The sequence below is a fragment of the Macrosteles quadrilineatus genome, unplaced genomic scaffold (assembly GCF_028750875.1).
Source record: "Macrosteles quadrilineatus isolate MER2022 unplaced genomic scaffold, UCM_ALF_1.0 Scaffold_6__1_contigs__length_79288215, whole genome shotgun sequence".
NCBI classification, from domain to species: domain Eukaryota; kingdom Metazoa; phylum Arthropoda; class Insecta; order Hemiptera; family Cicadellidae; genus Macrosteles; species Macrosteles quadrilineatus.
In genome coordinates, this window is record NW_026542599.1 from 70,600,122 (window position 1) to 70,621,394 (window position 21,273).

General features: G+C 37.4%; 2 protein-coding genes across 2 annotated transcripts in view; both read left to right on the forward strand.

Annotated features, from left to right (window-relative positions):
- Positions 1-268: 268 nt before the first annotated feature.
- On the forward strand, positions 269-10,139 carry LOC128996580 (uncharacterized). Its single transcript, XM_054421976.1, has 5 exons — positions 269-482; positions 2,673-2,827; positions 4,123-4,238; positions 6,229-6,270; positions 8,278-10,139. The coding sequence occupies exons 2-5, from the start codon at positions 2,674-2,676 to the stop codon at positions 9,439-9,441; spliced, it is 1,476 nt and encodes a 491-aa protein (XP_054277951.1). The 5' UTR covers positions 269-482; position 2,673; the 3' UTR covers positions 9,442-10,139.
- Positions 10,140-16,301: 6,162 nt separating this feature from the next.
- The window catches only part of LOC128997124 (ubiquitin-conjugating enzyme E2 R2-like), a 29,173-nt gene continuing 24,201 nt past the window's right edge, over positions 16,302-21,273 (forward strand). The window contains 2 exon segments of the mRNA XM_054422705.1: positions 16,302-16,755; positions 16,757-16,870. Of these exon segments, the coding sequence (XP_054278680.1) occupies positions 16,693-16,755; positions 16,757-16,870 (177 nt within the window). The 5' untranslated portion in view covers positions 16,302-16,692.

The following is a 21,273-nucleotide window of genomic DNA, read 5'->3' on the forward strand; positions in this document are numbered from 1 at the left end:
TGAACCTTCAATATTATTTACGAAGCTCGTATAGACTATGATTTGTAGAGTAAGTGAGCCATGTGTTTTAAGAATTACATATTTGGAGGCTCATTGTGTCAATGATTCGTAGAGTAAGTGAACCCTAACCACTATAAAAACACTTTCATAATGAAACAGAACCAAGAATGGAACAGGGGTTTTGGAAAGGAATAATAAACGTCATGCAGCCCAGTCCAGCAGGTCAAAAAAAGTGACGGCTGACTGGACTGGACGAGAAGGAAGAAACGATCAACTCAAATTTAAAATTTTGAATGTTTTGATTATAGAATAATAGAGTGATAGTTTCTTTTAGTAATCGTTAGTTGTTGTTTCATATCTGCTTTCAGAATTGGGGGGTTTACTGTATTCAATAGATACTTTTCACAAGCATTTCTAGAAAATACACTTATTTGAAGTATTAAAGCTAAATTTGTGGTGGGCTCGACAGGATAACCTCCAAGGTTAGTAAAGTTTATCTTTGAGACAAGTCAAATCAGGCTTTAGATTTATTGGTCCAAGTCACGGAAAATGTTGCTTTCTTCTGAGTGTTTGAACATGCTAATAAGCTTAAATAATTTTATATAAATTGGAAGAAAGAAAATTAACTAGGCTAACAGCCCTAGCTTAGGCCTATTTTAATCACAATATCCGATCTTGGACTACACCCTTTATTTAACAAATTTAAGTTAAGATAGGCTACTTGAGTTAGATTTATATTCTTCCATACAATGACATTTGATTAAAACAACTCTTTTAGCCTACTACTGTTAATATCAACAACAGTGTAGCTCTTTACTTACCATTTAAAGACATTAGGACCCTATCACACGAGGTCACAGGTGGGGTAGACTTATCTGTTGGCACAAACAACCGAATGAAAATAATGAATATTTGATTGTTTTATTCGATACATCGTTTTGTTAGTTAGGTTAGGTTAACCTTACCTAACTAACCAAACGATATATTGATCGATATTTTCATTCAGTTGTTTGTGCCAACAGATATGGAAGTCACTGGTGTCCGCCACCAGTTACCAGCCGGGCAACTACAGTGGATGGTACAGTCAAATGACATGCCACTCCACAAACAGCCACCGTAAGCTACGATAGTTGAGAAAATGCTGATGAGCAATGCACATCTCCTTCTCGTGTTACTAAGTTAATTAAGAAAAGAAGGCAAAGACGTAGGCGTATGTTCCATGTCCATACTATACTAACCTCCAGGAAGGACAATGGCCTTTATTACGTTGTTAGTATTAATTTTGTCTTCTATTATTTTGTTTAGTCTCTTATTCTGTTCTGTTTTTCTTCTGATCACTCATTTCTTAACCAAACAAATATACAGGTCAACAAGAAAACACTCCACAACTAGCACAAGTGCGTTTGTCTCTGCATGTGAACTGACTGTTTATTGGTTAGGCCTATAGTCTGGTTTATTGTTTACTTTTATTATTGGTGTATAGTAGATGCACGCGCATCCGCGGTGGCGGCCACTAGTGGCTTCGTCTGAAAACTCCCATTTAATTTAAAGCCCCGCCGTGAGTTGCCGCCACTGTGGTTGCCGCTTGCAGTTGCGCAAGGAGACACTGTTCGGCCACTGTGTCCTGACGGGCAACTGCAGAGGCTGCGTCTGAAACCCCCCACTTAAAACAATGTTAAAGCTGCAGCGGGCAACCAGTGGCGGACATTGGTGGACGCCACCAGTTGCCTCGTGTGACAGGGCCCCTGATTTACATAAGGCCAATGCAGTTAATAAATGACTTGATTCTTGCTATTTAATATATTGGCCTAGATATATAAAATACGACTCTCTTCCACACACAGCTCAGGTATTCTTTCTTTGTGGAAGATATTTCGTTAATTTAAAAAGCTTTTTTATATTTTTATGTTTAGCCTATGTTAAAATTTAATATTATTGAAAAACTAAACATTATTGTAAACATTCTTGTATGGAACTAATATGATGTAATAGGCTATGTAAATATTTTGGCGGAATAAATGCTATTTTGATTTGATTTGATTTGCTTCTCAATGTAGGCCTAGTTGATATCTGCGTTTTTTTTCCTGTTACTTAAAGGAATCTATAATTTTTGACTTGTTCGATAGCTATCCAGTTCTTTTTAACTGGATAAACTTCTAGACTGTGAACAAGGACCGACTTAAGTTAGGCCTAGTTAATTTATGCAATAAGCCTACCATTCGCCACTTTTTTCTTGCCTAAAATTTATCGTGATCATACCTAATTTTGCATTGCCATAACTTAGGTTCTAACAAACTTATTTCGGTATAAGTTAGGCCTGGTTGTGAGTTTTAGATACAGTTACATTTAGTGCAATCAAGAGGAAAATATGTTTCCCAAACATAATGTTCTGATGGTGTTTTTCCATTAATTTCCTGAGAATATGTCCAATGTCCATCCGAGGCAAACATAATGTGATCAGCCTTTGTTGTGTAAGTTATCATCCTTACCATGCTTTGATGGCTAACTTAGTTGATCTAAAATAAAAATATTTAATAAGACTTGCCAGGCTAAGTTAAGGCCTAATACGTTGTACATCCAATATTATTCTTCAAAGCAGGAATTTTAGGTAAGTTACTTAAATTAGGCCTAACTAGTTTTTTTTTCATATAAAAGAGTTTTCCTTTTTGTAGAATGTTTAAAAAGAGAAGAAGTATGCTGGGTCGGAGACACCTGGCAACTCAACAGCCCGTGCAGACGAGACCAGCTGTGCCGCAGGCAACAACTTCAAGCAGCGGTGAGAGATGCAGCGGTGAGAGATCCAACGACAGTTGGCGGGGAAGATCAGGTGAGAGAAACCAGGTTGTAATGTAGCTAATATAATGTTCAGGAATTTAAACGTCAAAGGCAATTGCCAAAGATGCCCATAGGGCCTACAATAATGTATTACAAATAAATCCATTATGCTATTTCAAACCTTGAACTATCTCCGTGCTATTTACCTACTTTACCACTACCCACTGTAACCGGTTCCAACCCAAATGCGGCAATCTCGTAATTTTGTTGTTGTTCCACCTCCACATCCCTGGACGATATGTTCTGGACTGGAACTGCTGTACTTCAGGCTAGTCCTAGAGGGTCAACATTTTCACATAGATAAAATCCATTGGTGATTGTCGGGATTTGAACCCGGGACCTCAGGATCCGAAGCCCTGCGCTTTACCACTGCTGGACCAGCTTGCTTCTAATGCGATCTCATAGTATCTGATAATGAAGTGAGGGAAAATCACTGTCCTGACAATTATCACACTCTAGGAATAGCCTACCGATGAAAAGCCTCTTGTAGGTGAGAGAGTTCAAACCCTATTGAAACCCATTACCTGTCTATATCCTGGTGATGAAGAAAAGAGTATGGACATAAAAACGTTGCAAATATGCTTAGGAAGCTTACAGAAGGCTATATAGCATACACTGGTACGCAAAAGGTCAGCTTTTGCTAAGAATGGTGTAGGCTCATGTGTTACAGAGACAGTAATCCAAGTTGAAACTTTGTGGATTAGCGTGTTTAATACTACCCAGATTATAATCATTGTCTTTGGTAGTGTGCAAGCAAAATATCCCTGTAATGGTTTCTGTTATAACAAAATTGACAAAAAACTGCAGCCAGCCTACATGGCAAGTAGAACGCATGGTTTTGTACTCAAATCTGTATTTTTGCATGGTTTGCTTTGTATGATAAGTGACTGTAACTTTGACGATTGCAATGCATGTTTTTCATGTTAAAAGCAAATAAAGACATTTCATTTCATTTCATTACATTGTACTAATGTTTAAACGATCCAACACCCACCACCCATTACGGACCTTTTTTATCTAACTTTTCCCCATAGCAAGGTCTTGATCCCTTGGATCTCAGAATTGTAATCACAGATTGATACTCATACTTTTACTTTTGCACGATCGTCTTTTTTCCCTAACATCATTCTATGTAATACCTCTATGAATCTAATCGTTGGAGACGGGTACCATGTATGGTAGTCAGAAAAGTAAAATACACCATACTGGTGTCACATTTTAATTATCTTGTTTGGCTACATCTGGAACTTGTTAATACAGTAGTAATCTTTACTTTATATCTTTCAGCAAAGAAGAGAACGCCACATCAATTTGATAAGACCCCAAAGGATTTTAAGGATTTTAAGAAATGCTTGTTCACCAAAAGTCCTGGATTCAACTTCACGGTTGGCTACAGATCACAGGTATGTACTAAAAGTAATACTCACATTATAACTTATACCCGAGTATCTAAAACCATTTGATAATAAAATATTTGCGTAATTCTAGTTTACACTTGGCTCTAGTCTAATAAATTCAGACTAGGCCTAGAGTTTGCGACGTTATCACTTAGATAAAACCTATTGGGGATCAGCGGCATTTAAACCTGGGACTTTGGTGTCTCGCAATCTAACACAAACACTAGACCATCTCACTCTCTTTTTTTGTTACATTAGAGCCTCAAGCATCCGACCTAAACCCGCCTCACCAGTGTAGGAAAAGCTGAAATGTTGGACAAGTCAGATAGGCTAATAACAAACAAACAATTCAGTAGCATACATCATTGGTAGTACTGCAATTATTGTCTGTAATGTAAATGTTGGATTCTTAACAACTGTCTTAAGCTGTATTAAATTGAAAATGAATATCATAAAAAATATGACCAAAAGATAAATTTCTTTTTTCTAAATGCAAGAAGTTCCAAGATTATAAATTTGTTTAAGAATCTATCTGTATTTCGGGGTATGGCCTTGGAGCGAAGTTTGTTTTGACGGGCGAGTATTGTAGGACCACTGCCCATTATGTGTGCCATTTTGAAAAAATTGTCTGGACACCTGCGACAAACAGGAAATAAAACTCCTGGACACCTGGACCGTGTTATGTCTGTGCAGCAGCAAACTTTTCTATCCTTGGACACCGAATCGCACATACCAATTTCATATCATCACTGCTATTCCTTTTTAGACTATTTTAACCAAACCGATTAAGCATTAAAAAAACAATTATGGCCAAGCATGTTATAAATTCTGTAGCCTTAGGTATATTACTAATATTGGTTGAATTGCAAAATGTTTAATTTTTTTATTACAATTTAATAGCCTATGACAGTAGACTTTCTCTTATCCGGGCACCTTTTAACCGGACATCAGTTTAACCGGACTACACTCAGCAAAAATTACATCTCTTTAACCGGACAATTTTTATCAGCACATCGGTTTAACCGCACTAGATCGGCAGGAAGCGTTACTGAAACGACTGTTCTCGAGACCAGTGATTACGTGTCTAAATACAATGCTCTCCTAAATTTAAGTCGAATACTGTATACAGTATGCATTTAAACGGTCTGTTTTAACGAGTTTTTGTGGACGTCGGTTTAGCCGGAAAAATCTGGACTGGCCTCGGTCCCAAGGAGTTTGGATAATAGGGAGTCTACTGTATATAATTTTAAAACCATATCCATCAATATTAACCATATACCATCAATGAAAACCATCATAATTACTATTATCTTATCATTATATGTTTTGTATCGTAAAAACCTGAAGAGTATTGAAAAGATTTGTTCAATAAATATAGAATTTTTTAAACGTTACACTAGGGTGGATTCAAGAGCATTTGATCTGAAACAACGCACACATGTACCAATTGATGACTTAATATGATAGCTACTTCCTGGTGTGGGCTAATGTCAAGTCTGGTGGCAGAAAGTTAGCTATGGTTGGACATTTTGCGAACGGCTAGTAGTACAAAACCCCACTGTTACGCTTTTAAGTCGAAACATGGTTTAGAATTGAGCTGTTTCTGTCGACTTCATTGACAGATTATTTTTTATTTATTCTTCTAAACGATAAAAACTCCAACTCCCTTTCACCTTAACATTTTTAAAACATATTTTTAATTGTTTGTATAGGCCTAGCTTTGTAAAGATGTCAAATTTTTGGCATTTAAAAAGTTACTTAAAACAATAAATAGGTATTCTATGTTACTAGAACTTGTAAAAAAAAAGCTTAAACTACAAGAAAACACTTTTTTCAAATGGATTCCCTACAAATTGTGTCAGAAGCAATATTGTGCCTTTTAGTGAGAGGGATGATGAAGACTAAAGGTTTATAAAGTTGTGCCTGTTTTTTTAGGCCTATTCCAAAACTATTCATTGGATAACATTTAAAATTAATGCATTCTCTGTTTTTTCAGGGTCTAGAGAGAAATCTCCATTCATCTAATGAAAATTTTCTGGTAAGTTATAAAAATTTAGGCCTACTATAATTAAGACATCCCCTCACTTGAAGTTTGGTCAGGATAATCGTAGAGAGGGGTAAAAACAGTATTAGTTGGATAAAAATACATACGACTACTATTACTAAATTAAATTTCAAATAAGATTTCACGACACAATATTAGAAAAAAATGTCATGATTTATATTTTGTACTAACACAAACTCCAAATGGCCCAAAAAAGTTCTAGGTCCATTTTGCGCCTCTAAAATGTATTCAGTGCTCGATTTGTGGGGGAATGCAGCGGACCGGAGTTTCAGTACCTCTCTTTCGGAAATATAAAAATATTGGCATTAATTGGTACATTAAAGAGTACAAATCACATTAGGTTAAAGTTTCGTCACCTGATTTTTTTTACAAATCAAGCACTGGGTATATATAACCAAAGCTTCTGTAAATAGCATATCAAGGGTGTTTTTAACTCAATACAAGAATGATTGATGTTCAAGCTAGTCTTTTCCCCTGTATTAAAACCCTATCCATACCTTCCATGTGTCATGTGTCGTACAAAGTGGCATTTCTTTCACTTGAACTAAATTTGTCAAAACAATTGATCCCTTAACATTTTACAAACCTCGCCAATAAAACTTTGCTTTACTTTTCCCTCACTCTTGACGACACGACAACTGAGCAAACCAAAATTTAGACAAAGTTTACTCTTTACGAATATAATCTTTAAGAAATGGTCAGTATGTAGACGGTTTTAATTCATAAATTAAAAAAACCCAACATTTAAGATTTTAAAAGGTTGACAAGTTTGACACAGGGCTGCAATCTCTAGTATTAACAATAATAGTCTGTAAATAGTGGAAACTCCAACATAGAGATGGGAATTACCGTTACTTTTGAGAAACGCGTTACACCGTTCCATTACAACTTGGTAACAGGTTACAGTAACCTGTTAATTCTGTAACCTGTTACCGGTCCGTTCCTCCCCCACCACACCGTGACATCCAGGTGACACATCCCAGCCCCAGCTCGGCGGGCATGTAACGAAATTCTCGCTGGGTGTTATTGCTCTACCCTGTTACTGGCCGTATGTTCGTTCTGGCTCGGCTGGGCTGTATCGTTATTATTCCAGCTTGGCGTTACTCTCTGCGGGTGGTTTATTCGTTCCAGTTTGGCCGTAATGTAACGAAATTCTCGCTGGGTGTTATTGCTCTACCATGTTACTGGCCGTGTTCGTTCGTTTCGGCCCGGATATACTGTAACTTAATTCTAGCATGGGTGTTACCTAGCTGGACGTTTTGTTCGTTTTTCCATAATTATTGTTGGTGTTAATGTTGCCACACTATGTACAGTTCTCGTGTACGTTAAATTCCGGCTGGAATGGAACGTTTTCTTACATTTTATTATTTTAAAGACTTTTTGTTGCTTTCAGGACTTTGATTCTGACGGAACCGGTACAGGAGATCAATTCATAAGCCAATGTGTTATCTTGATAACAGGTTACAATTTATTAAAAGTGTTATTTACCCTGTTACGTTAAATAACGCCCATCTCTACCAACATTAGTGTTGAGAAATTTGTCAACTAATCCATGCAAAGTTGGACGCCTAAACTTTCTAGGAAATTTATTGGCTTGAATAAAAATAAAGCTGATTACCTGCTGTACATGAAGTAGTTACAGCTACATTTATTTTGTAGTTCACCATTGGACCATCAGTTTATTAGTAGTTATTTTTCTGTTATCCTGACTGGCATATCCACACCCTGTGACCGCCACTTGCTTAATTGTTATTTGAGAATCAAAATAATGGAAACTCCTCAATAAAAATCTATTTTCTCAATAAAAACTACTCACTCCCACGCACTGGTTCTCCCATGTGGGATTAATTTCGTATATGTTTAAGGTACTCAGTTCTATTTCTATTGTAATATGATATTTTGTAAAAACTGTGAAAAGTGATTATTTTATACAAAATAAAAGAAATTTTGATTTAATTTGATTTGATCCTTTCCTTTTAGGATGAGACAGGTATAACCAGCATAGCCCCAACACCGACGACGACTGACAGACTCACCAAAACGCCTGCCACTCTTCAGCGACGCAGAATAGAACTGGAGAGTTTACGCTACGGACCATTGCCTACGTCTGCCTCCATCAAACCAGCACCCTCTATTTCTGTGCAGCCCAAACCATCATCTTACATCAGCAACCGTGAAGACTTGAAACCACCAGACTTACCAGAGACTTCTCGTCTGGACAGGATTCTTTTGGAAGAAAAACTGTCAAAAACATCATACTCGATTGATTTCAACAACCTAAAACCTCCAAACTCCCCGGATGCTTCTCGTTTTGCCAGGCTCATCATGAAAGAGAAATTGCAACAACCCTTGGATCCGGATTTAGATAAAATAGAACGTTTGACCATTGTGGATCCCAATCCTCAACTGCAGTTTTCTCCTCCTTTATCGTCCACCTGCATAGGCAGTCCTGACTCTGGAAAGAAGAATATTACACTGACGGAGGACATAAAAGAAACAGTGCTAAATAGTGGAAGAAAACTCAGTACTATCAACGAGGATTGTGATGTGTCTGTGATTGAGTTTGAGCTAAATGAACGCACGATAACGGACCTAGACAATACTTTGATGAACACCACTATCAATAACACAGTCAAGTACAACCATATCACACCCTTGGAAAAAATCCCTGAGGACCCGTCTGCGTCAAATTGTGAAACAGACCAGAAGAAAGAATCTGAACCTAGTTTGGAGAAAATAATCTCTGACCTGAACGATATGGAACAAGCTTTAATGAACAGGGCAGCACAACGTGTAAATGCTTTGCAGAAACAGTGTGAAGCCATCAAGAGGGACATCCAAGACATCCAAGATGATTGTCAACAAGATGTCGTCAAGATTAGAGCCATGAAGAAAATGTTGGACTCTTCAAGACGTTCTTCAAGTGAAAACAAAGAAAACAGCTTTAAGTTTAAAGTACCGACCACCAAGAAGGCGCTATTGCAGGAGGAAAGTAAATGGCTAAACAGTGTGAAAAAAGAAAATCCCGGTTTACTTAAAACCCCGAAAGCGAGTAGAAAAATCACCAAACAATCCGCATCATGGACTCCGCATTCTCTATCTAGAGCTCTATGTGAGCAAATGAGTGAACTGTACGAGCAATAGTCTATGTACCTGTAGCGGTATTTCGTAACATTTTCAAGGCTGGAAAACTTGTTTTATTGTTAAGGTTAATATTACAACTCTCAATAACTTTTAAACAACACAACATCTGTTATTGAAGCTGTGATCATTTTGTATAGTTTAAAAAGCAGTTTAAAACTCTTTAAATTTTATAATCAATTTTAAACATGTGTTTTTATTATACCATGGTCATGTTGGATCTTTGGATTTAGACCTAAGTCTCTATAAGTCCACGTAAGTTATAAGTCCATGTAAGTTTGCAGTTGAGGGAGGAGCCTATTTACCATATGGTTTTGAATGAACCAATGAGAACTGTGCGTTGTTGCCAAATCGAATAATACCAGCTGATTTGAAAATATTGCTTAGTATATTTTAATTAGTGTTGTCAATGGGCGATGTGGCAACGTCGCACTAGCCTTGTCTTGTGATTGGCTGCCACCAACTGCAAGCTTACGTGGTCCCGACTTTAGTGACTTTTATTATTTTGTTAATTTATAGTGCCTTTATTAAATTTAAGACAATTTTTCAAAATAAACCCTGATTTTTGTCGATAATGACAAAAGTTCTGGTAAATGACAAACAACCTTATCTCGAATATTTAGGTTATGCATTTTGAATTCTTGCCAATATACACCACCAGCAATATTCACCATGAAATGTATAAGTAAATAAGCGATTAGATAAAGTGATTTATGAGGACAAGGCTTACTTTAGTGTCTGACAAACCACACAATAACACCCATGCTGTTTCAACTGCATTGCATTGCTTATGCGAGGTGTTTTTTGTATAAAACTTACCATTAACACAAATCACAATCGTAGAGTATACTGTTTACAGACAAAACAAGCTTCAATTAGTTGGCAGTTCTGCTTCCTTTAGTTAATTACCAATCAGTTGATATACAATGTTGCGATTTAGTTCCTGATAATTCCTGCTGCAATGATGTCGTTGATCAGAATTTCTGGATAGACTGTGTCAAGGATAAACCAAAAATAATATTTACACTATTTACAATGCTTTAGTCTGCACAGTTTGGTGTTATTAGGAATATTTATGTACCTAAATAAGAATCAACTGCATTTTTTGCAAGCTCTAAGATGATGTAGAAGAATACTTAACAAGTAAATCATTTGCTTGATGACTTTAAATTTTAAAATATTAATAGTTTCAAGTAATATTTCTCTACACGACCTATATGGTTCAAGGGGTGTAAGTTAGTTGTGGTTAGCTCAAAAGTTCATGAGAACTTTTGGATTGATATTAAAGCTAAATCCATACAAAATTAAACTACTGCTCATCATCTACAATACAATTCAATATGCTAATCTGTGTATCTGACAATTTCATGCTACTTCATGCATCACTTTATTTCGGAGGTGGCGGTGTTATACAGGCTACCAGCATGCTTCCGTCAAGGTGTCACCAGGGGCCCTATTTTATTTTTGAAATGGTTGACAGTTGACTCTACAGTCGACACTCAACTCAACCAACAACAGGATTTGGTATTTTTGAAATCCAACAGTTTGGAAGTGAGTTGGAAATCACTAGTTGAGTGACTCGTTTTGGAAATGTAGAGCATACGACCACCCGAAATTCAGATGACGTCATTTTAAACCAATCACAATGCAGAGTATTTGTGATCTTCGATTTTACCTCTTCTTACTCTAAAATCTTGATCAGCTAATCTCAATCTAATCTAATCTACCATATTTCGAGATACTGAGGTAAACTGTCAACTCCGTTCTTGAGAGATTGAGGTTATGTCTTGCTTAATCTAAGTGATTGCAAAAGTACCTTATATAAACTTAAGTAATAACAATAAAATTTACTATGGATGTTTGTTTTATGGTGTAGCTCATTATAAGTTTAGGCATATCCGAAATACATTATTATTTGCTTTCTCCGTATCTATTTCAGAACACATCACCTTATTTTTAGTTTCCTTCATCGTTTTGTTTTATGTTATTTTTAATTATATTTTTATTTAGGTTAAAGCTTATGGCTATTGCCATTGCACTGAAAGCTTATCGTAACTTAAATTAATTTGATCCCTGTATTAGGTGAATGTTATTGAAACACACTATGATATTGTTTCTCTCTACCACATCAATCTAGTACCTTAAATCATAGGTTTAATAACATTAATTATCTTTTAATAAGTTCAATTAGTATGCCTAGTCTATTTCAAACATACTAACAAGGATAAAACGCTTTATTAAATAGTCTAGTATTGACACAGTACGGTAAATAAAACTGAAATGCAATTTTTCTACAGAAAAAAATCGCATAATGTATTGGGTGCTAAGACATTGACAACAAATACATAACCTCTAATCGCAATTAGTAAATTAAAGCAATAACAAACAATATGGCGTCGACTCAAAAAGAGCAATTTTTGCCGAAAGAGAGGAAGAAGAAAATGCAGTCAACCTCCACTCAACAGCTCGATAGGTGTTGAGTAGTTTTGGTTGTATAAGTCCACCGTCAATCGTTTCAAAAATACGAAACGATTGGAAATAGAATGACTCAACACTCAACTCAACAGTCAACCATTTCAAAAATGGGTCCCTGGCAGGAGTTTGTTGTTGATAGAGGTGGGTCAGTATTTCATATAGTATTGTAATTGGTATTTTGTACCCGCTATTTGGTAGTTCAACCTGGGGCCCTATTTTTGAAATGGTTGACAGTTGAGTCAATCGTCAGCACTCAACTCTACCAACAACAGGATTTGGTATTTTTGAAACCCAACAGTTGGGAAGCGAGTTGGGAATCACTAGTTGAGTGACTCGTGGTGGAAATGTAGAGCATACGACCGCACGAAATTCAGATGACGTCATTTTGAACCAATCACAATGCAGAGTTCTTGCGATCTTCGATTTAACCTCTTCTTGCCATAGATAAAACATACTCCCTTGTGTTGGTTAGTCTATGTTCTTACTCTAAAATCTGGCAGCTAATCTCAATCTACCATATTTCGAGACACTGGGGTAAACTGTCAACTCCGTTCTTGAGAGATTGAGGTTGAGGTTATGTCTTGAATCTTCAATCTTAGTGATTGCAAAAGTACCTTAACTTATAAAATAAACTTAAGTATTAAAAATAAAATTTACTATGGATGTTTGTTTTAGGGTGTAGCTAATTATAAGCTTAGGCATATCCTAAATACATTATTATTTGATTTCTTCGTCTCTATTTCGAAACACATTACCTTATTTTAGTTTCCTTCATCGGTTTGTTTGATGTTATTTTTAATTGTGTTTTTATTTAGGTTAAAGCGGCTATTTGCCATTGCACTGAAAGCATATCGTAACTTAAATTAATTTGATCCCTTTATTAGGTGAATGCTATATAAACAGACTATGATATTGTTTCTCTCCACCACAATCTTTAATACCTTTAAATCATAGGTCTAATAACAATAATTATTTTTTCAAACATACCAACAAGGATAAAACCCTTGATTAATTAGTCTAGTATTGACACAGTAATAATAAAATTAAAATGCAATTATTCTACAGAAAACAATCGCATAAAGTATTGGGTGCTAATACATTGACAACAAATACATAACCTCTAAATCGCAATTAATAAATTAAAGCAATAACAATATGGCGTCGGTCGACTCAAAAAGAGCAATTTTTTATCGAAAGAGGAAGAAGAAAGTGCAGTCAACCGTCCACTCAACAGCTCAGTAGGTGGTGAGTAGTTTTGGTTGGATAAGTCGACCGTCAATCGTTTCAAAAATACGAAACGATTGGAAATATAATGACTCGACACTCAACTCAACAGTCAACCATTTCAAAAATAGGGCCCCTGGTCGCCAACATCAGGCACTTCTCTCAACTTTTTTCGGTGGTAAGTTGTTGAGTTAAAACCAAACCTAGACGGTCCCAATCCTTCAAGGCCAATACAAAGTCATAGCCAAAACCATAGTCCAATACATAGTCTGTAGACAAACCGACATCTACATGCAGATATCCAGAGGCTGTAAACACTCACCATCCAAATCGTCAGTCCAGTGGACAGATCCTTACCTTTTACCTTTTACCTAGGTCCTCTTCTCCATAGTCGTTGAGACCAGGGAATCGTCAAAAATTCTTGTTTTTTCTTTTTCTTTCTTCTTTGGATATTGTTATGTATTGTTGTAGGGTGTGTGGTCTTCGAAATATTCATTTAGACTATAGTAAGGTTTGTTGATTAAGTATTGTTTCAGTTTTTTTAAGAAAAGAGTGTTTGAATCTATTGATTTCAGGTTGTTTGGCAGTGTGTTAAATATTTTAGTTCCTATTATTTTTGGATTTCTGCTAGTTTTAGTGAGTCTGTGTGGTTGTAGATTGTAGTTTGTCTGTAAATTTCTGAGGTTGTAGTTATGGCAATTGTTTCTGGTTTGGGGGGGGTCATTTTTTAGGAATTTCATTATTTCTAGGATGTACAAGGAGGGTAAAGTTAGGATTTGGTTGGTAGTGAAAAAAGGTTTGCAGTGTTTCCTATATTGCAGTTGTTCAATTGATCTCACAGCTCTTTTTTGAAGTATTAGTAGCTTTTGTAGATGGTAGTCTGCTGCTGAGCCCCAGGCTATGATGCCATACCTCAAGTGACTTTCGAATAGGGCAAAATATGCTATTTTGGCTGTACTCTTATCAGTCACTGACCAAATCCTTCTTATTGCGAAGAGTGTTGTTGACAATTTCTTTTCCAGGTTTTCTATATGTAGGTGCCAGGACAAGTTTTTGTCCAGGGTGATGCCGAGGAATTTGGTTTCTGTTGCCATTTGTGATCGAGGTGCAGTTTGCAGGTGGGTTATGGTCAGGTTGATTCGATGCTGTAAAGTTTATGTTGACAGTTTTTGATGTGTTGATTTTAAGGTTTAGTGAAGGACATATTTCTGATGCCAGTTTTAGGGTTTTTTCTGTTTCAGCATGGTTTGTAGATGATGTTGGATAAATTATGGTGGTGTCGTCAGCAAACATTATGCAAGTTTTATCTGGTGTTAGATAATTTGGGAAGCTATTGATGTATATCAAGAAGTAGAGGGGTCCGAGTACAGATCCTTGAGGAATTCCTCGTTTAGTTAGTTGAGTGGGTGATTTAGTTTTTGTTTGTATTTTATTTATCTGGTGAATTATTTCAACCTGTTGTTGCCTATCTTTGAAATAGTCTTTAATCCAATTTAGTGCGTTTCCTTTTATATTAATTTGGTATAGTTTGTCAAACAGTATATATCTCTATATCTAAGCTGTCAAAGGCTTTCTGTATGTCTAAGAAGAGTCCTGATGCTGGTTGTTTATTTTCCCAGAGGATGGTAATTGCTTCGTGGAGTTCATTTAGTGCTGAGTTGATAGATTTGTTTTTTCTTACACCTATTTGCACCTCTTGTTACGATCTACCGAGTATTCATCAGTCATGGATGGTTGGGGGTCTCTTGGTGTGAAGGTGGTTTTAATAGTGTGCTTTGGAGTGTGGATTGATGAGTCCAGCTGTAGTGACGACGAGACTGGGTTGATTTACTTTTATTGTAGTCTGAGTTCTTTGGTAAGGTGTATATATGTTAACATGAGCATTTTTCCACCATGTGTAGAATCATCAGGGGTTCACCCTATGCATTTTTTCACCTTGTTTGGTATCTTCAGAGAAGTTCTTGAAACTGGGATGAAAAAAATATATAGGATATATTTAAACTGTGACGAATGATGATGTTGCTCCATCAGCAAGGGGGATCAATGGTACACCCGATAAATAGAAAAATAAATAAGCATATTTGTAGGATTTCGTTATTTTATTACCAAAATTTAATGGTTTGGACATTTTCTAGATTCACTACCACTAGTGGAATGTGGTTGGATTAGGTTAGGTTTTTTTTAACCCTAACCCTAATGAAACTGCAGACAACTCTATCTAGTTGAAGTTTTATTAATTCACTACCGCACTTCTATTACTCTATGAAAAAGGTATAAAGGCTTTCTTCTACTTTAAAGAGATGAATTTACAGATGTGCTGACAATATATAAAGAACCAACCCCCTGTGTTTTGGCTAGTTTAAGTGTTGCAGGGTTTTAGTGGGGTGCGCTGCAGCAGCAGATGGCAATGACAGGATGACGTCCGGGCATACAGACAAACGGACATGGCTGCGAGCCAAAGTGTGTTTGTTTACCCATCTTAGGGTTGATTTTTTTATGTGCTTTATTTATTTAATATATCAATTGAAAACGTTTAATAAAACTAGCTGTATAGAGGATGGGATATTGCTTATAATTATATCGTTTTATTTGGTTAAACTACATTTTCAAACCAGTGAAATTAACAAATGCATAGTAAATAATAGTTATTTGTGTAACTAGTGGGTGAAGTGGCACTTTGCTACACACGAGAGAAATGTTAACGCACGAGCCACAGGCGAGTTTGGAAAATTTCTTGAGTGCAGAAAAGGAGCTTTGCACTCGTGTTGAACATTATATTTTTCCTACAACTATAAAGCAGGTTTCTCTATTTAAACCGGAACCACGATGGAAATGTCATTAAATTCCATAGCAATGATGAATTTAAATTCAAACGAGGTATGCGTAATCCACAAATACGATTAGGCACCCTGTTGTGATGGTATCATGTAAATGAGATGAAATATGATGGTACCTACAACACAATTGTTTTTTGCAAGGTAACTTATATTCTGCTGTTAACAAACAAATTGAAACAGTTACTTTTGATCTTACATTCTTTATAGTAGCTAGCAGATGAAGAGCTGTGATGGCATTAGCCACTACAATTCCGTTTTCTTATTTTCTAAGCTTCTTCTTATTGTTCTCACTATTCTTATTATTGCTCTCACTCAGTGTAAGTAAAGTCTCTGCTCCGTCTGTTCTGTTGTTTCTTGTCGTGTCGTTCGTGTTACCTTGTGTAGTTGTAGTGTTGTTGCAGCTGATTGTGATTTGTTTTAGTTCGAGTTGGGACACAAACTCGTGTTAAACAGTGAACTTTTAGTGCGTATTCAAAGAAAATTTGTGTGTTTCTTTTTATTTTCTTGTTTTCTCACTGGTAGACCAATGTTCTTGTTTTGAAAGTATGGTTCTAACTTATACCTCATTTGCTAACTGTACATGAAAGATTTTCATTGTCCGTGACGTCATAGTTCAGTTAAATAACTACTGTGTTGAAGCATTTATTGTCCATGGCTATTTATTTTTGAAGAATATTTTGTTTGTCGATTTAACGAGTGATCAGTGGAATAGGCCTAGATGGCTCAACAGCCAACCAGTAGTGCTTTACGTGCTTTGGCCTTAGAATATAAGAGTTTACAGGGAAGAACCAGTTGAAGGATTTCGTGTAAAACTTGCTAATGATGACAATTTATTTGAGTGGGAAGTTGCAATTTTTGGACCTCCAGAAACATTGTACCAAGGAGGATACTTCAAGGTAAGATTCTATTGCTATTTAAAATAGGCCTAACAAGATATTACACATGTCAATGGAATGGTTTATGACATACTTCCATGTCCTAAGTAGAAATGTAGCCCATCTTGGTTAATGTAAATGCCAGTAGCCAGTAGGCTATATTGATGGTGTCCTCAAATCTCTAAATCACTAATTACTGGGTGTAGGAGGGGGGGGGGGTAAGTTTTACACCTAAACTTAGTACCTATAAAATCTAGGCCCCACTAATTATTCTCAAGATCGTGCAGGCGACCTTCAGATGAATACCGATAGGCGAGTAACTTAAGCACACAACCATCCAGCTAGATTAAGTTAGCCTAGATCTATCGAACGAGGGATAAGATAAGTTAGCATCAGTGTAACTTATGCCAAGGTCTAAGCAAAAAAAACAGCAGCCTAAAGAAAGCTAAGTTAACTTAGGGCCTATACCCTCTGAGGTATGTAGACTGTCTTATTGCTGGTAACTTACCTTGTTAACATAACTTCTAAAATCTGCGTTGATGACTAGCAAAGCTGGATAAACTGCTCAACTTTTAAAGTGAAATTGGTTTACAACATTTTCAACTAAAAAAAAAATTGTAGTCTGGTTACCTAGGCCTAACTTATAAGGAAAAAATTGAAACCTAAAACAAAAATTGGGCAGGGAGGTGATGGGCACTCTACCATTTTTATAACCGTTTTCTCTGGACACTGCTGATCTCGGCACTGGGTTTCTGTGAGGTGGAATTCAGTCTTAAGTTATAAATTTTGTTTCTGCTGTGTCTATTATGTTGTGAAAATCTCCTGTGATCTTTAGTAGGTAGCCTACTATAAGTTAGCTCAGTCCTAACCTACTACACCTAACATACGTACAGTATTTGCAAGGGAGGAGAATAGGCCTATGTAGCCTGATGGTAGTGTGGACTTTCAGCCTTCTAGATTGGTTTTTTGCATTATTAGCCTACAAGGAAGCACTAGATTTTTGAGCGGAGCGAGCGAAGCGAGCGAAGCTCTTATACGTCGACTTTTATGCATTTCGTAATACGCAAACTCCTCCTAGACGGCTGAATCAATCGTTTTCAAATTTTGCATGGTGATAAAGACCATATCGGTGAGTGCCAACATCTATATAGCGTTAAAAAAGTCTCTCAGGAATCCGTAGAAAAATGAAACTGAAAATCATATTTTCTTAACATTAGTCTTATGGGTTGCTAGGTAACCATGTTGGCTGAATTAAATAACAAGTAAAAAGTAAACAAAAGATTTGAAGTTTTAGCATGTGTTCATAATAAGCCAACTACCCACAGTATACTAGGAAATTACAAATACAGTACAAAAGGAAAAACATCACTTGTTAATATTGAGCAAAGATTATACTTAAGATTACTCGATACATTGTAGTCAAGGGTAGCAGTGCGAAGTCTAGGATCTGTTTATGACGAATACATTAAGGTATCTGCAATCCTAAAATGCTATGGGAAGGGAAGGAAACAGGTCCGTGACGTAGGAAGTAGTGAAGGAAGTAGTAAAGTCAATCATAAAATGTTATGGGAATAGAGGGAAACAGGTCCGTGAGGTAGGAAGTGATATGAAGGAAGTAGTAAATGCGAGCAGTCCGGAGTGTGGGGACTGTTTATGACGATAAGATTAGGGTATCTGCAATCCTAAAATGCTATGGGAAGGGAGGAAAACAGGTCCGCGACGTAGGAAGTGGTGAAGGAAGTAGTCAAGGCGAGTAGTCCGGAGTGCGGGAACTGTTTATGACGATTAGATTAAGGTATCTGCAATCCTTAAGTGCAATGGGAAGGGAGGGAAACAGGTCCGCGACGTAGGAAGTGGTGAAGGAAGTAGTCAAGGCGAGCTGTCCGGAGTGTTGGAACTATTATGACGATAAGATAAGGGTATGGGCAATCCTAAAATGCTATGGGAAGGGAGGGAAACAGGTCCGTGACGTAAGAAGTGGCGAAGGAAGTAGTCAAGGCGAGCTGTCTGGAGCGTGGGAACTGTTTATGATGATTAGATTAAGGTATTTGCAATCCTAAAATGCTATGGAAAGGGAGGAAAATAGGTCCGCGACGTAGGAAGTGGTGAAGGAAGTAGTCTAGGCGAGTTGTCCGGAGTGTTGGAAATGTTTATGACAATTAGATTAAGGTATCAGCAAACCTAAAATGCTACGGGAAGGGAGGAAAACAGGTCCGCGACGTAGGAAGTGATGAAGGAAGTAGTCAAGGTGAGCTGTCCGGAGTGTGGGAACTGTTTATGACGATTAGATAAAGGTATTTGCAATCCTAAAATGCTATGGAAGGGAGGGAAACAGGTCCGCGACGTAGGAAGTGGTGAAGGAAGTAGTCAAGGCGAGTAGTCCGGAGTGTGGGAACTGTTTATGACGATTAGATTAAGGTATCTGCAATCTTTAAATTCAATGGAATGGAGGGAAACAGGTCCATGATGTAAGAAATTGTGTAGGATGTAGATGTGTGGATTTATGTATCTCCAATACTACGGTGCTTTCAGAGTGAACTAATGATTTTCCCCGAGCAAAGCTCGGTCCCCAGGTACTATAATCAAATGACGACACTAGCTTGAGGTTCGTGACGTATGAAGAGGTCAAGGAAGTAGTAAAGGTGAACAGTCTGGAGTGTGGAAACTGTTTATGACGATTAGATTAGGGTATCTGCAATCCTAAAATGCTATGGGAAGGGAGGAAAACAGGTCCGCGACGTAGGAAGTGGTGAAGGAAGTAGTCAAGGCGAGTAGTCCGGAGTGCGGGAACTGTTTATGACGATTAGATTAAGGTATCTGCAATCTTTAAGTGCAATGGGAAGGGAGGGAAACAGGTCCGCGACGTAGGAAGTGGTGAAGGAAGTAGTCAAGGCGAGCTGTCCGGAGTGTTGGAACTATTATGACGATTAGATAAGGGTATGGGCAATCAAAAATGCTATGGGAAAGGGAGGGAAACAGGCCCGTGACGTAGGAAGTGGTGAAGGAAGTAGTCAAAGCGAGCTGTCCGGAGTGTGGGAACTGTTTATGACGATAAGATAAGGGTATCTGCAATCCTAAAATGCTATGGGAAGGGAGGAAAACAGGTCCGCGATGTGGGAAGTGGCGATGAAGTAGTAAAGGCGAGCTGTTCGGAGTGTGGGATCTGTTTATGACGATTAGATTCAGGTATCTGCAATCTTAAAATGCTATGGGAAGAGAGGGAAACAGATCCGCGACGTAGGAACAGGTGAAAGAAGTAGTAAGGTGAGCAGTGTGGAGTGTGGGAACTGGAAACCGTTTGTAGCAGTTTTAATGTATCTGCAATGCTGAAATGCTATGAGAAGGGATGGAAGCATGCCCAAGACATAGGAAATTGTGAAAGAAGTAGTAAAGTCTAGCAGTACGGACAGTGGGGATGTTTGTTGCAATTAGATTAACGTATCTAAAATACTAAAATGCTATGGAAAGCGATGAATACAGGTCCACGACGTAAGTGGTGAAGGAAGTAGTAAAGGCTGGCAGTGCAGAGTGGGGGAACCGTTTGAGCAGATGGATAAGTGAATTTGTAATACTTAAATGCTATGAGAAAGGAAGGAAACAGGCCAATGACGTAGTAAATGGTGAAGGAAGTAGTAAGGTTAACAGCGCAGAGTGTGGGAACTGTCTTTGGCAATTACATTAATGTATCTGCAATCCTAAAATGCTATGGGAAGAGAGGGAAACAGGTCCACGACGTAGGGTGTGGTGAAGGAAGTAGTAAATGTGAGCAGTGTTGAATTTGGGAATGGATTAATGTATCTGCAATGCTAAAATGCTACGGGAAGAGACTGTAGACTGTAATATGTTAAAAATGATTACGAAGCACAAATCGATACATATTTTCGATACATGCAATCGTTTACAATCGAAATTTACAACTGAGTTGACAACAGCTGATTTTTACTCCATAGAGGCTAAAAACGATTTTTACTCCCTAAATATTAAAAATGCTACTTTAGACCCACAGCGCATGCATGAAAAAATACTGTTTTTACTGCAGTAAGACAAAAACAATATAATATGAAACCTTGATGACTCCGCTCAATTTTGTGGATGCCTCTGCGAACGCCACCTAGTATGGCTCTCAAGACAGATTTTTGTAGCCTTTTGAAGTACTTCATTACATCCTGAAGCATGGCCCTAGAGAAGTATGCCGTAGGTTAGGCGACTGGAACAGTCCATGATGGATGGTTGTTAGGAAGGCTTCACTTATGCTAACTAGACTGCACAAATAAGAAGAACGTAAAATAGCGACAAGACCTTTAATCTATCCTACCATATACCATACAAGGACCGATGGGAACTGGGATGATGGGGTAGGGTGTAAAACGTTTTATGGGACATTAAAAGGAAAAAAAGGTCTAAAACGCAACGTACACTCGCCT

Excerpts from the sequence above, each read along its gene's own strand:
- LOC128996580 (XM_054421976.1), top strand. The coding sequence starts at position 2,674 with ATGTTTAAAAAGAGAAGAAGTATGCTGGGTCGGAGACACCTGGCAACT. Across the intron at positions 4,239-6,228 it reads CGGTTGGCTACAGATCACAG|GGTCTAGAGAGAAATCTCCA; the intron begins GTATGTACTAAA and ends CTGTTTTTTCAG. Across the intron at positions 6,271-8,277 it reads CATCTAATGAAAATTTTCTG|GATGAGACAGGTATAACCAG; the intron begins GTAAGTTATAAA and ends CTTTCCTTTTAG.